The sequence below is a fragment of the Mauremys mutica genome, chromosome 2 (genome assembly GCF_020497125.1).
Source record: "Mauremys mutica isolate MM-2020 ecotype Southern chromosome 2, ASM2049712v1, whole genome shotgun sequence".
NCBI classification, from domain to species: Eukaryota; Metazoa; Chordata; order Testudines; family Geoemydidae; genus Mauremys; species Mauremys mutica.
In genome coordinates this window covers 294,573,701-294,589,080 of record NC_059073.1, presented here as the reverse complement: position 1 = coordinate 294,589,080, position 15,380 = coordinate 294,573,701, and the positions used below count along the sequence as shown (strand labels likewise).

Sequence of the window (15,380 nt, the reverse complement as noted above, 5' to 3'; positions counted from 1 at the left end):
TATAACTATTTCCCATTCTTGCTAAAAGGAACAATTCCTTTGAAACATAATAGTTAGAATTCATAATCTGAGGCGAGAAAAGGGAGAGGTAAATCTGAGTGACTTTCTTCCTCTCCACCCCCCTGTGGAGACTAGAAGATACGTCTTTCTTTTACAACCAGGGCAATGTTCAGAAAAACTTTGAAGACTGAAGCCAGTGACTCGATTCTAAATCTGCTCCCCAGAAACTTAAGTGTAACCCCAGTTATTTCTTGCAGGTCAGACAGAGGAGAGAGCATCTGGGTGTGGAACAATGGCCGGGTCAGCTGACACCATTGAGATGCCGGCTCTGGGCCGCCCGTTCCAGCTGGGGATGCTGTACGACTGCCGCAGCGACTCCCTCATCCCAGGTAACTGTCACCCAGGGAGGAGCCTGGGGCCCAACTTCATCTGTTATTTTGGCACCTGTTTATTTGAGGAACATTTGGGTTTGGGATTTGAGTTGGGGGGGAAATAAAGGGCATCGAAACCTGCCTGGGTACTGCTGACCCTCCTTACAGGACAGGCTGCACTAGGAGAAATGAGAAACTTCCCATCCGTTCCCTGCCACTGCAGTATCTCTGCAGCCCCCCCGCACTGCAGTCAGCCTACGAAAGGGGGACAATGCCCCCGAGCTGGCTCATCCCCCCATTTCCACATGGGAGGGGGGAGGTCCCGGTGAGACGGGACCTCTCTACACACAGATCTTCGGGGCAGGATGGGACCCATTAGAAGGACAAACTTCAGCTATTCACACCCATCCCTGTGTCCTATATTAACTGTCCCCACTCTGGAAAAGGCCTGGGCATCGCTGTGCACGGCTCAGTGAAAACACCCGCTCTGTGTCCAGTCGCCGCCAAAACAGTAAACGGTGCCAGGTGCCCGAGGAACGGGATGGAAAATGCCACCCGAGCTATTCCAGTGGCGTTATACAGGTAACCCTTCCGCCAGGGGACATCGTCAGCAACCAGGGCCAGATTCAATATTCAGGGATTCCCTTTCAACAGTACAACACAGAACCGGCTCAAGCTCCCACCCAGTAACCGGGGACAATTACACACACCCCGGGGCGAGTCTAAGAGGTTGTCCTTCCCCACTCCCACGCACAGAGTCTGAGTGCAAAAAAGAAACTTTGAATGAAAGGAGGGAAGTCACCTGACATTAATTTGGGAAAACGCTGCAAGCAGGATTCATAAACCTAAAACCATGAGCAACCCTAGACATTGTGGTGCCTTACGCAGCCCCCCTGCTTCAGATGCTTCAGAAGCAGCAGCGGCTCCAGGGACCAGCGCACCAAGTGCGTGCCTGGGGTGGCAAGTCACGGGGGGCGGCCTGCCAGTCCCTGCAAGGGTGGCAGTCAGGCTGTCTTTGGCGGCTTGCCTGCGGGAGGTTCCGCCGGTCCCATGGATTCAGTGGCAATTCGGTGACAGGTGCGCCAAAGCCGTGGGACCGGGGACCCCCCGCAGACATGCTGCCAAAGGCAGCCTGACTGCCGAGCTTGGAGCGGCAAAAAAGCTAGAGCCGCCCCTGTTCAGATGTGGGGTTTTTACCCAGAAAAGCTTATGCCCAAATAAATCTGTTAGTCTTTAAGGTGCCACTGGACTCCTGGTTGTTTTTGTGGATACAGATTTCCTAACACGGCTACCTCCTGATCTTTGACAGATGTTTGTCTAACTTGTTCTTCAAAACCTCCAGTGATGGGGATTCCACAAACTCCCTTGGAAGCCTGTTCTAGAGCTTCACTACTCCCATAGTTAGAAAGTTTCCCTATTATCTAACTTCAATCTCCCTTGCTGCAGATTAAGCCAATTACTTTTTGTCCTCCCTTCAGTGGACATGGAGAACAATTGATCACTGTCGTCTTTATAACAGCCCTTAACTGCTATCAGGTTCCCTCTTAAGACTAAACATACCTGTTTTTAACCTATCCTCAAAGGTCATGTTTTCTAAACCATTTATAATTTTTTTGCTCTCCTCTGGACTCTCCAATTTGTCCACATCTTTACTGAAGTGTGACACTCAAAACTGGACACAATACTCCAGCAGAAGCCTCACCAGTGCCGAGAAGAGTGGGACGACTACATCCCATGTCTTACATATGACACTCCTGTTAACGCACCCCAGAATGACATTAGTCTTTTTCATAACTGCATCCCACTGTGGGCTCATATTCACTTTGTGATCCACTATAACCCCAGTTTCTTTTCTGCAATACTACTGCCTAGCCAGTTATTCCCCATCTTTTGTTAGTGCATTTGGTTTTTCCTTCCTAAGTGTAGTACATTGCATTTGTCTTTATTGAATTTCATCTTTATAAACCGGAGAATTGATCTGAAATCAACAAGGTCATTTTCAATTTTAATCTTGTCCTCCAAAGTGCTTGCAGCCCCCCCTAGCTTGGTGTCATCTGGTAATTGTATAAGTATGCTCTCCACCTCATCATCCAGGTCATGGATGAAAATACTGATTAGCACCAGACTCAGGACAGACCCCTGCAGGACACCACTACATACATCCTCCCAGTTTGACAGCAAACCATTGATAACTACTCTGAGTACAGCCTTTCATCGAGTTATGCACCTACCTTAGAGCAATTTCATCTATACCATATTTCCCTAGTTTCTTATGGGACTCTCATGTGGGACTGTGTCAAAAGCCTTATTGAAATCAAGATCTATCATGTCTCCTGCTTCTCCTCCTAAACACTAGGCCAGTAACCCTGTCAAAGATGGCAGTTAGATTGGTTTGGCATGATTGATTCCTGACAAATCCATGTTGGCTATTATTTATTACCCTGTTATCTTCTAGGTGCTTACAAACTGATCGTTTAATAGCTTGTTCCAGTATCTTTCCAGGTATTGCAGTTAGGTTGACTGTTCTGTAATTCCCCAGGTCCTCTTGTCCTCTGGGACCACACTCATCCTCTGTGAGTTCTCAAAGATAATCGCTAACAGATCCAAGATCTGCTTCAGCTAGGTCCTTAAGGTGAATTTAGTCAAGCCCTGCTGACTTGAATACATCTAATTATGTAAATATTCTTTAAGCTGTTCATTTGCTATTCTGTCTTGTGTTCCTTCCCCCTTAATATTAATACTAATTGTATTAAGCATCTGGTCACAATTTACCTTTTTAATGAAGATTGAAGCAAAACAGGCATTAAACACCTCTGTGTTCTTGACGTCATTAGCTTTCCTTCCCCACGAAATAGTGGACCTACACTTTTCATCGTCTTTCTTTTGCTCCTAATATATTTTTTAAAACCCTCTTCTTATGGCCGTTTATGTCCCTCACTAGATGTAACTCATTTTATGCCTTAGCCTTTATAATTTAGTCCCTGTCTGCTTGTGCTGTTCGCAGTTCATTCACGTTCCCACTTTTTGTAGGGTTTCTTTTTGATTTTCAGGTCACTGAAGAGCTCCTGATGAAGCCATATCGTCCTGCTATTTTTCTTATCTTCCCTTCATATCAGGATAGTTTGCAGTTGTGCCTTTAATATTGTCTCTTTGAGAAACTGCCAGATCTCCTGAACTCCTCTTTTTCCTTAGATGTTCTTCCCAGGGGACCTTACTTACCAGTTCTCTGAGTTTGATGAAGTCTGATTTTTTTTGAAGTCCATTGTCTTATTCTCCTCCTCTCACTCTTTCCTTTCCTTCAAATAATAAAATCTATCATTTTATGGACACTTTCACCCAAATTGCCTTTTACCTTCACATTTGTGACCAATTCCTTTTTTTTAGTCAGAATCAAGTCTAAAATGGCTGCCCCCTTGTTACTTCCTCCACCTTCTGAAACAAGTTGTTGTCCCCAACACATTCCAAGAACTTACTGGACACTTTGTGTTTTGTGGTATTACTTTTGCAACAGATGTCTGGGTAGTTGAAGTCCCCTGTTACTACCAGGTCTTGCGGCATGGATATTTCTGTTATTTGCTCTAGAAATGCCTGATTTGATGGTCTATAGAAGACCCCTACGATAACATCACCCCTGTTTTCCCCTGCCCACTTTTATGTTTACCCACAGAATGTCAACTGGGTCGGCCTCTTACCTCCTTCTAGACCACAGCACACGTGTATATTCTCTTGATGTATAGTGCAACTCCTCCTCCCTTTTTTGCTGCCTTTCCATTCTGAACACGCCATGCACCAATATTCTAGTCATGAGATTTATCCAACCAAATCTCAGTGATGCCAAATAAACACTAAATTAGCTTATGTAATAAGACTTCCAGTTCTTCCCGTCTATTCCCCATACACCTGGCATTTGTCTATAGACAAGATATTGAGCAGATTCCCCCTCTGTTATCCTGCTTGTTGCTGCTATGACCCGACTGTAAATTTTCTATTCTACCTCCCCATAGAAACATCTCGCCCACTGTGAAGGTCACTTTTTTTATACCTACCTGTGATCTTTTGTCACCTGCTTGAAGATGCTTCCCCCCCCCCTTCTTGGTCAGGTGTACCCCGTCTCTTCCCAGCAGATTTTCTTCCTGAAGCAGCATCCCATGACTTAAGAAGGCAAACTCCGCCATTTGACACCACCCGCACAGCCGTGCATCATCTCCAGGATGCGCACATTCCTGCCTGGGCCTTTAACCTCAACCAGGAGGATGGACAAGAACACAACATGGGACCGTGACTCCTTCACCCTCACTCCGAGCCCAGGAGTCACTGCGCAGGGTCAGACTGGCAGTATCGTTAGTGCCCACGTAGATGCACAGTGTGCGGCAGTGGCCAGATGGATGGACGAGCCTTGGCAACCTTTCCATAACACCTGGGATGTGGGCTCTAGGCAGGCAGCACACCTCCTGGGACGTCAGGTCAGCAGATGGAGGCTCCCATCCCTCACAGCAGGGAGCCCAGACCACCAGCACCCTATGTCCCCTCCTGGTGGGTGTGGGGGCTGTGAGCCTCCCAGCCTTGGGAGCAGGTGGCTCCTCTTCCTCAGTCATTGGGGTCTGCTCCTCTCCTCCTGTGGCCAGTACAGTGTGCCAGTTCTTGACCTTGATGGATACAGGAGCAGGGTGGGGAGTGGAGCACAGCCTACTGTCTAAGATGGCCAGCAGCCAGTCTCCTTTCTGCAGAGCTGCCGGGTCTCCTTCCTCTTCTGGTGCCTCCGTAGTCATCCCTAGTCAGCTAATGTCCTCCATCCCGGATGTCTCCATGTGCATCCTGATGATGAAGTCCTCACGCTCCTGGATGCTTCATAACTGAGCCACCTCCTCCCTCAGCTCTTACCTGCTACCTGAGGGACTCCCCAGACAGACGCCTCTCACACCAGCTGGTTCCCCCTGCCTGGCTGTTTTCAGCAGGGACATGCAGGATCTGGTGCTGGCTACTCTCAGAGACAGAATACTGGGCTAGATGGATCATGGATCAAGTCAAGCATGGCAGTTCCTAGCTTCTTAAATCAAAGAAACCAGATGTTTGTAATGGAAGTGAGATTTCAGTCATAGCTATAGCACTTGCTACTTGGAACAGTGTACTCCTGAAGGGGAGTGTACTCAGTCACTCTGGAGAGGGATTTATTTAAAAAATAAAAAATCAGAAAAGATCACGTCTTCCAAAGTTCTGTAGGAAGCCGGGGGCAAGGGAAGGTTGTTAGGGGCGTAGTTCAGCCTTGACTTGGCACGTTTGTACGTTACCAGGTCTGTTTACTTGATGTCCTTCACTCGTTATTTTTCAATCTCAGAAAAGAGACACAAATAAACCATGGACAGACTCTGTGTCCTAGGCACCTATCAGTTACGTTACCATGTGTTTGTCTCTACTATTCCAGGGATCACGCTGTGGCGCCTGGAACAGCTTCGCATGGATGTAAACACAAAACCACAACCCAGGACTGAATTTGAGATCATCGCATCCGACACCATTGAAGACAAGGCCAATGCCCTCAATGTCACAGCCTCGCTGAAGGCCAGTTTCCTGGGGGGGCTGGTTGAAGTAAGTGGATCTGCCAAATTCTTAAATGACACCAGAAAATCCAAACAACAGGCCAGAGTTACTCTCCAGTACTCTGCCACAACAAAGTTTGAGCACCTAACTATGAGCCATTTAGGACCAGAGAATGTCTCTTATCGTGCTGTATTTGATCAAGGCACGGCCACCCACGTGGTCACAGCTGTGCTGTACGGGGCTCAGGCTTTCTTTGTGTTTGATCGGGAAGTTTCTTCTTCTGAGAATGTACGTGACATAGAGGGAACGCTCCAGATTGTGATGAAAAAGATACCCCTGTTTTCCATAGAAGGGGAAGGAGCTGTCAAAATGGATGAAAAGGAAAAATTAAATGCTGAAAAATTTAACTGCAAGTTCCATGGTGATTTTGCTCTTGAGAGAAATCCAACTAATTTCCAAGATGCCATGAAAATTTATTCCACTCTCCCAAAGCTGCTGGGTGACAGCGGGGAGAAGGCCGTACCAATGAGAGTCTGGCTGTACCCGCTGACCAAGCTGGATTCCAGAGCTGCTCAGCTGGTGCGTGAGATCAGCTTATCACTGATTTCTGATGCTCAGACTGCTATGGAGGAACTGGCAGAACTAAACATGCGATGCAATGACATGGCGAAGAATCCGATCGCCACAAGCTTTCCTGAAATCAAGCTGAAAATCCAGCAATTCAGAGATCTGTGTAAGCAACACAGACAGACTTTCCAGAAACAGCTAGCAAGCCTCTTGCCGTCTATCCGTGGAGGTGGAAAAGAGGAAGGGGCTCTGGTGGATATTTTGTCATGTAAAAACCAGTCACCATTCAATATCCAGAGCCTCAGTGAATTTCTGGATACAAAGGAGAAAGAGATGAATTATGTAAATTCCTACCTTAGGATCCTAAGCAATGTAGAGGTGGTGTCCTCTCAGAGTGAACTAGATGAAATAGTACTCAGCCCTGAGCTTAACTTCATCGTCTCCTTTACATTCACCTCACTGCATGAAGAGGAGCCGTATTTATCAGATTTAAAACAATGGCTTCAGACCCAATTTATAAGGGAAACTCATGATCCTGCATCAGCCAGTTCTGTTGCTGAAAAACCAAAATCCAAAGTGTGGTTTAAGGAAAAAGAAATTAATACAAAATCTCGAAAATCTGCAAAGTCCCTTTCACATTTTGTCAGTGTCAACAAATCTAACGGGACGACTCGGTTCATTGTGGCCTCTCTTCCAGACAAGGACAATCCAGGCACTTCCATTTACCTGTATGAGGATGGAGAGCTGGTCAGCACCAACTTTGGACCGCCATCAAAGCCTCTCCCTGCCCTGATTGGTGGAATCAGACATGACCGTGTGCAGCTCACATTTAACCCAGAAGCCTATGGCAGGGCTGCGATATCTGGCTATCGGGCAGAGTACAGAATTGTAGGGCAGGAGAACTGGACGGCTGTGAATGTAAATAACACACAAGTGACATTCACAGTGACAGGGCTCCGTGCAAACATCGAGTACCAGTTCCGATACGCTGCAGTGAGCAAACCAGGGCTCAGTGAGAGCAGTGACGTGAGTGATCCTGTGAAGACTCTCCCTTCCAGCCCTCCTGGGAAGCCCATAGCAACTACTGTAGATTCATCTGCCATCACCCTCTCCTGGGAGAGTCCAAGTGTTATTGGAGATGGAGTCACTATAAGGGAGTATCAGGTGGAATATAAAGAGGAAGCTGAAGGTGAAAGACATGAGGGGAAAGAGAAATGGCTGGAACGAAGGACAGGCAAGAGAACAGAGGTCTGTACCATTGATGGACTGAGTCCTCGGACGCCCTACAGATTCCGGGTGTCGGCTGTGTGTGCGGACGGGACTGTGAGTCACCCAGGTGAGGAGGCATCAATTTCAACATCAGGAGAAGAATTAAGGACACTAGCACAAGATTTCTTCAAGAAGAGCACTCTGATAGAAAAAGGGCAGCCCTCAGTTTATGCCCTTCCAATAGAGAAGGTGACGTTCAGTTCTAACGCAACACATCCAAAGTACAGACTGGGAAAAGAGAACCTGCAGATCCCTAACAAAGTCATTATGGTGCTGGGAGCAACTGGCTCTGGGAAAACTACACTCATCAATGGGATGATCAACTATGTCCTGGGTGTGCAATGGAAAGATGAATTCAGATTCAAACTAATCCATGAGACCACAAACAGAGGCCAAGCTGAGAGCCAGACATCTGAAGTGACAGCCTATGAAGTTCATTACAAAAAGGGTTTCCAAGTCCCCTACTCCCTGACTATAATAGACACCCCAGGATTTGGCGACACCAGAGGGATAGATCATGACAAAGAGATAACAAGGCAGATTCGAGAGTTTTTCTCCACCCGAGGGGCCATTGATCACATAGACGCCGTCTGCGTCGTAGTTCAGGCCTCACTCGCTCGTTTGACACATCCCCAGAAGTACGTGTTTGACTCTGTTCTCTCTATCTTTGGGAAGGATATAAAAGACAATATACAAATCCTGATCACCTTCGCAGACGGACAGACGCCCCCTGTTCTAGAGGCCATTAATGCAGCTGATGTCCCTTGTGCTAAAGATGCTAAGGGCAACCCTGTTCATTTCAAATTCAATAACTCTGCACTCTTTGCCAGCAATGCTGGAACTGACAAGGGCAGTTTTAATTTTGATGACATGTTCTGGAAAATGGGAGCCATGAGCATGAAGACATTTTTTGAATCCTTAGGTAAATTAGAAACCAGAAGTTTAACATTAACGCAGGAAGTTCTCAGAGAGCGGAAGGAGCTGGAGACAGCGGTGGAAGGGCTGCAGCCACAAATCAAAGCTGGTCTGGTGAAGCTAGAGGAGCTAAGACAGACTCAGCGAGCTCTGGAACAGCATAAGGATGATATGAAGGCCAATAAAGACTTTGAGTATGAGGTAGAGAAAACAGTGCCAGTGCAGGAGCCCATCTCTGGTACAGGTAACTACATAACAAACTGCCAGCAGTGTCACTATACGTGTCACTATCCCTGTATAATCCCTAATGACAATGATAAGCGCGGGTGTGCGGCTATCAATAGGATTACAGGATATTGCAGAGTTTGCCCTGGTAAATGTTTCTGGAATGTTCATTTCAATCAAAAGTACAGGTGGGAATATAAAGTAGAAAAAGAGAAACAGACCTATGCACAACTGAAAGAAAAGTATGAGAAGGCATCTGGTGAGGTGTTATCGACACAGAATGTGGTTGAGACGCTGTCTCAGGAATACGCTGCAGTGGAGGAGATATTAATGGAGCTTATTGATAAATCATCTCGCAGCCTCCAGCGTCTGCAAGCAATTGCTTTGAAACCCAACCCGCTGTCCACTCCGAAATACATTGACCTGCTGATCAAGTCAGAACAACAGGAACTAAAGCCTGGGTACCAAGAAAGGATAACATCTCTGAGGCAAGTGAGGGAAGTAGCTGAGATAGTAAGAAAGATTGCCAATAAGGAGGCTCTGCTGCCAGGAGAGAGGGATATGTACAAGAAGCTTGAAGAAAAAAAGTCTGCATTGAAAAAACGTGTGAAAGGAGCGGATATGTTTAAAAGCCTTTTTAATAAAAATTAACTGCAGCTTACACATGAAAAAGAAATCACCAGTTTAACCAAAGATTGTAGTTTAGCCGTGATTCAAGATTGGTATTTCTTCTTGTTTGAATAACATTTTCTTTTAAGATTCAATAAGCCTGATTCTCCTCTGACTTACCCACTTTTATTGCGCTGACTTCAGTTTATTCCAGTGTCACTGACAGCAGAATCTGGCCCCTTCAATCTGGGGAAAAACATTTTATAAAAACAACAAAAATGCTAATTTGACTCTTGGGAGGAAATTGCTTCACTATCGAATGTTCACGTGTAAACGTCTCAGATTAGGGTTAGAAACGTATGTTCTGTCTGTACGAGTGCCCAGATTGTCACTGCCCAGATTGGAACTGTACCAGTGTAAAGTCAGGTGCTAGCGGGGACAACACTTTTCTTTTCTTTTTTGTAATACCCGAGCTCTCTCCCGGTTGGTGGTTTAAGTGAGCTGTAAACAAGATGACAAGAAATAAGTAATCGCAGCCAAAAGGAAGGTCACACTGAACCCGTCTTTTCTCCCACTCCTGGAAACTAAAGCAACTCAGTTGAAGTCAGTGGAGTTACTCCTAAGTAAAACTATTGCAAGGTGTCACGGAATCACAGATCGTGCCCACTCTTGGCCCTGTGTGGTCCGTGGGGGGTGCCCCTTTCAGTGAGACAGCCCTTCCCGGGGGCCACTCTCTCTCGGGGTCAGGCCCCTCCACCTCCTGGAGCCGCACCTCTCTGAGCCTTAGCACACCTATTTCTCACTATGGGCCCCCTCAGGGAGTCCCCTCACTCTGGACCCCCAGGGCCTCCACCCAGGGCCGCCCAGAGGGGGGGGCAAGAGGGGCAATTTGCTCCAGGCCCCGGGTCCTGCCGGGGCCCCCACGAGAGGTTTTCGGGGTCCCTGGAGCGGGGTCCTTCACTCACTCTGGGGGGCCCAGAAAACTCTTGCGGGGCCGGGCGCAGGAGCTTCTTCCGCTCCCGGTCTTCGCCAGCGGGGGGTCCTTCCACTCCGGGGCAGAAGGACCCCCACAAGTGAATTACCGCCGAAGCGGGACCCGCCGCCGAAGTTCAGCTCGGTCTTTGGTGATAATTCGGTGGCGGGGGGGCCCTTCCGATCCAGGACCCGCCGGCAAAGTGCCCTGAAGACCCGCGGCGGGGGCCCCCCACCGCCGAATTACCGCCGAAGACTGAGCTGAACTTCGGCTGCGGGTTCCGCTTCGGCGGTAATTCGGTGATACCCCTCGCCGCGGGTCTTCGGGGCACTTCGGCAGCGGGTCCCGGAACAGAAGGGCCCCCCGCTGCCGAAGACCCCAGGCCCCCGGAATCCGCTGGGCGGCCCTGCCTCCACCCCCCGAAGGGGATAATGCAACCCTGTTCTCTAGACTGGAGTGACTCAGCCAGCATAAAACAGGGTCGTAAACAGGGTCACCTGGGCCTCCTCTCCTCTCTTTGCAGCCCATTGTCCTCCCACTGTCCAGAACCGGCTGTGACTCCTGAGCAGGGCCTCTGGGTCACCAGGTCACCAATCACTGGGGTCTCCAGTCTCCACGCCAGTGGTTGGGGTCCCAAGTTCCTTTGCTGGTCCTCTGTAACAACAAACTCCCTCTCCCATCACCTCGTTAAACCCTTAGCACCTAGGGAAACTGAGTCCCACCCCCTCTGCATGCAAACCATAGGAAAACCAAGAAAATCCCCCATATGAAACAAGGAAAAACAAGAAACTCCCCCACTTCGTCACACAAGGGAACAATCAGGCCCAGTATATATATTAAGCAAAGCCTTAAAGAGCCCAAATCTGGTACCGATTTGCCAGGTCTCCGAATGGCAAATCAGAGCGTGGGTGGGAGCTGTGTTGCATCAGCAGCAAGGTGGCAAGGGAAAGTCAGCACCTCTGACAGCAGCTGCATTTTCTCGCTGCTCTGTTCTTTTCTATCCTCTTGTGTGTGTGTTTGTCTTGTTTTGTTCTCAAGGACACAGAACTGGAATTCAGCAACCACAGCAGCTACTTCAGAGCATCTGAACAAAGTATTTCTTTTTTCCCAAAAGAGGTGCAGTCAAGTCTGTCTTTAATGCCACCTGAGAGACTGTCAGGCAAGAATTCCCCACTCTGTGAAGCTCTCTACAGCTAAAGGGAATCAGGAATGTGGTCAGAATGGAAGTCTTACTTAATCCTTTACATTTCAGAGCTGTTAACTCTTTTCCTTTTGTTGCCTGTGTCTTTAGGAAAAGGTTAAAGATATGTTAATGGTGGTTGTTACAATGGGGTTGCCAGTGATAAACTGACATGAGATCCCAGGCCACATTTAACTGTTTAATGTTAAAACCCTGGTTCCTTTTTGCATTTGTAAGCAGAGTCAGGATGAGCTCTACCCTGACATCTGGTGGTAGATTATGGGGAGTGCAGAGTGGCAGGTTCCAGTATTCGCATTAGCATTTCAGTTATTTGCATGGGCACTCCCACCCCACTTAGCATACCGCAAAGCAGTATGGGATGGTTGTTGCTCTACCCTGACATCTGGTGGTAGATTATGGGGAGTGCAGAGTGGCGGGTTCCAGTATTCGCATTAGCATTTCAGTTATTTGCATGGGCACTCCCACCCCACTTAGCATACCGCAAAGCAGTATGGGATGGTTGTTTTCACAGCTGTGGGAGCCCCAATTTCGTTGTTATTGGGGCAGGAGGAATGAAATGTTGTCACCCCGATTGGGTAAATGGGGAACTACGAAATTGTCTTGTGATGGGGGGTTTCATTGTCAGCTGGATAGCACTTGCTAGATGGGGCACATGAGTTCCAAAACCCATTGAAAGAAGAGAGGCTGGGGACAGAGATCTGTACTGGGTGGTGTAGGCTTCTTGTGTGAGCCAGAAGCACCAGTTCCACCTGTGCCTCTCTCCACTGTGGAATGTTAGAGTTAATTTTTGATTCCCTTAAGAATCTAGATACAGGTTACTGAGCTGAACTCACTGGGGCTCCCCTACTATGAGCTGGACTCACTAAGAGCTGAAATCACTGAAGAGCTGGACTTGCTGAGCTGAGAGCACTGAGTACTGTGCTTATGAGTGGGGGAGCATGAAGCCATACCGTGGAGCAGAGCAGCTGGCAGAGCGGAGTGGAGCAGTTTGTGCAGCCACTGGGTGAGTGGAGCCAAGCAGCTCGTGAGGACGGCTGGAGTGGCTCCCAGGACAGCTGGTGGACCAGAGCAGCTGGCAGAGCGGAGCAGCCCACAGAGCAAGCGGAGCTGAGCTGTTTGCGGGGACGACTAGTGGAAGCAGAACCCCATGACGAGGCAGGGCAGTTGGCCCCGAACCCACGTAAGGTGCCCCTTTCTACCCAGGCCGTGGAGGGGGACCTCTGCAGAGAGACTCTTGAACTCTGGGGCTGCACTGATCCGGGACCAAGACTTTTGGATGGTGGGACTTTTGGGACTGTGGGTGATTTGGGGGTTGCTGGACTCAAGGGCCCTGAGAGAAGGACATGGCACAATTTGCTGGGGTGGGTCTTTGCTCACGGTTTGACCCATGAACTCTAGCTGAGGTATTTTCCCAATTTAATGCTTGTTGTTTATCATGTATTAAACCTTTTCTGCTACACAAGACTCTGTGCTTGCGAGAGGGGAAGTATTGCCTCCTCGAGGCGCCCAGGGGTGTGTGTAAGATTTTCCCAGGTCACTGGGTGGGGGCTCGAGCTGGTTTTGCATTATGTTGTGGGGAAGGGACCCCTATGTATTGAACCCGGCCCTTGCTGCTATTGTTTCGGCCCGGCAGAAGGGTTACACATTAATAGCTTATCCTTTGTCTGCCTGGGACACTCACTTATCACAGCCACAGGGTTATCCAACAAGGTCAGTTATTTCAAATATGGGTGAGGGAAGGGTATTTTGTCTTTAATAAATAGAAAAGTCAGAGCCTGATTCTGCAGCTCTTGCCATCAGCTTCAGTGGGATTTAGGGGAATGCAATGTAATATAGACTCATAGATGTTAAGGTCAGAAGGGCCCATTATGATCATCTAGTCTGACTTCCTGCACAGTGCAGGCCACAGAATCTTACCCACCTATGCCCGTAACAAACCCCTAACCTATGTCTGAGTTACTGAAGTCCTCAAATCATGGTTTAAAGACCTCAAGGTGCAAAGAATCCTCCGGCAAGTGACCCGTGCCCCATACTGCGGAGGAAGGCGAAAAACCTCCAGGGCCTCTGCCAATCTGCCCTGGAGGAAAATTCCTTCCCGACCCCAAATATGGTGATCAGTTAAACCCTGAGCATGTGGGCAAGACTCACCAGCCAGCACGCAGGAAAGAATTCTCTGTAGTAACTCAGATCCCAACCCATCTAACATCCCATCACAGACCACTGGGCATATTTACCTGCTAATAATCAAAGATCAATAGCCTACATCTGGCAATTAATTTGGCAATCACATCATACCATCCCCTCCATAAACTTATCAAGTTTAGTCTTGAAGCCAGATATGTCTTTTCCCCCACTACTCCCCTTGAAAGGCTGTTCCAGAACTTCACTCCTCTAATGGTTAGAAACCTTCGTCTAATTTCAAGTCTAAACTTTCTAGTGTCCAGTTTATATCCATTTGTTCTTGTGTCCACATTGGTACTAAGCTTAAATAATTCCTCTCCCTCCCTGGTATTTATCCCTCTGATATATTTATAGAGAGCAATCAGATCTCCCCTCAGCCTCCTTTTGGTTAGGCTAAACAAGCCAAGCTCTTTGAGTCTCCTTGCATAAGACAGGTTTTCCATTCCTCGGATCATCCTAGTAGCCCTTCTTTGTACCTGTTCCAGTTTGAATTCATCCTTCTTAAACATGGGAGACCAGAACTGCACACAATATTCCAGATGAGGTCTCACCAGTGCCTTGGATAACGGTACTAACACCTCCTTATCTTTGCTGGAAATACCTCGCCTGATGCATCCCAAGACCACATTAGCTTTTTTAACGGCCATATCACATTGGCGGCTCATATTCTTCCTGTAATCAACCAATATTCCGAGGTCCTTCTCCTCCTCTGTTACTTCCAACTGATGCGTCCCCAATTTATAACTAAAATTCTTGTTATTAATCCCTAAATGCATGACCTTGCACTTTTCACTATTAAATTTCATCCTATTACTATTACTCCAGTTTACAAGGTCATCCAGATCTTCCTGTATGATATCCCAGTCCTTCTCTGTGTTAGCAACACCTCCCAGCTTTGTGTCATCTGCAAACTTTATTACCACATTCCCACTTTTTGTGTCAAGGTCAGTAATAAAAAGATTAAATAAGATTGGTTCCAAAACCGATCCCTGAGGAACTCCACTAGTAACCTCCTTCCAGCCTGACAGTTCGCCTTTCAATATGACCCATTGTAGTCTCCCCTTTAACCAGTTCCTTATCCACCTTTCAATTTTCATATTGAGCCCCATCTTTTCCAATTTAACTAATAATTCCCCATGTGGAACTGTATCAAACGCCTTACTGAAATCGAGGTAAATTGGACCCACTGCGTTTCCTTTGTCTAAAAAATCTGTTACCTTCTCAAAGAAGGAGATCAGGTTGGTTTGGCACGATCTACCTTTTGTAAAACCATGTTGTATTTTGTCCCAATTACTATTGACCTCAATGTCCTTAACTACTTTCTCCTTCAAAATTTTTTCCAAGACCTTGCATACTACAGATGTCAAACTAACAGGCCTATAGTTACTCGGATCACTTTTTTTCCCCTTCTTAAAAATAGGAACTACGTTAGCAATTCTCTAGTCGTACGGTATAACCCCTGAGTTTACTGATTCATTAAAAATTCTTGCTAATGGGCTTGCAATTTCATGTGCCAGTTCCTTTAATATTC

At 47.5% G+C, this 15,380-nt stretch overlaps 1 protein-coding gene across 1 annotated transcript; it reads left to right on the top strand.

Annotated features, from left to right (window-relative positions):
• Positions 1–292: 292 nt before the first annotated feature.
• On the top strand, positions 293–9,536 carry LOC123363305. Its single transcript, XM_045004166.1, has 2 exons — positions 293–389; positions 5,794–9,536. Exons 1-2 carry the CDS (start codon positions 293–295, stop codon positions 9,534–9,536), a joined length of 3,840 nt encoding a protein of 1,279 aa, XP_044860101.1.
• Positions 9,537–15,380: the final 5,844 nt, after the last annotated feature.

Excerpts from the sequence above, each read along its gene's own strand:
- LOC123363305 (XM_045004166.1), top strand. The coding sequence starts at position 293 with ATGGCCGGGTCAGCTGACACCATTGAGATGCCGGCTCTGGGCCGCCCG. Across the intron at positions 390-5,793 it reads CAGCGACTCCCTCATCCCAG|GGATCACGCTGTGGCGCCTG; the intron begins GTAACTGTCACC and ends CTACTATTCCAG.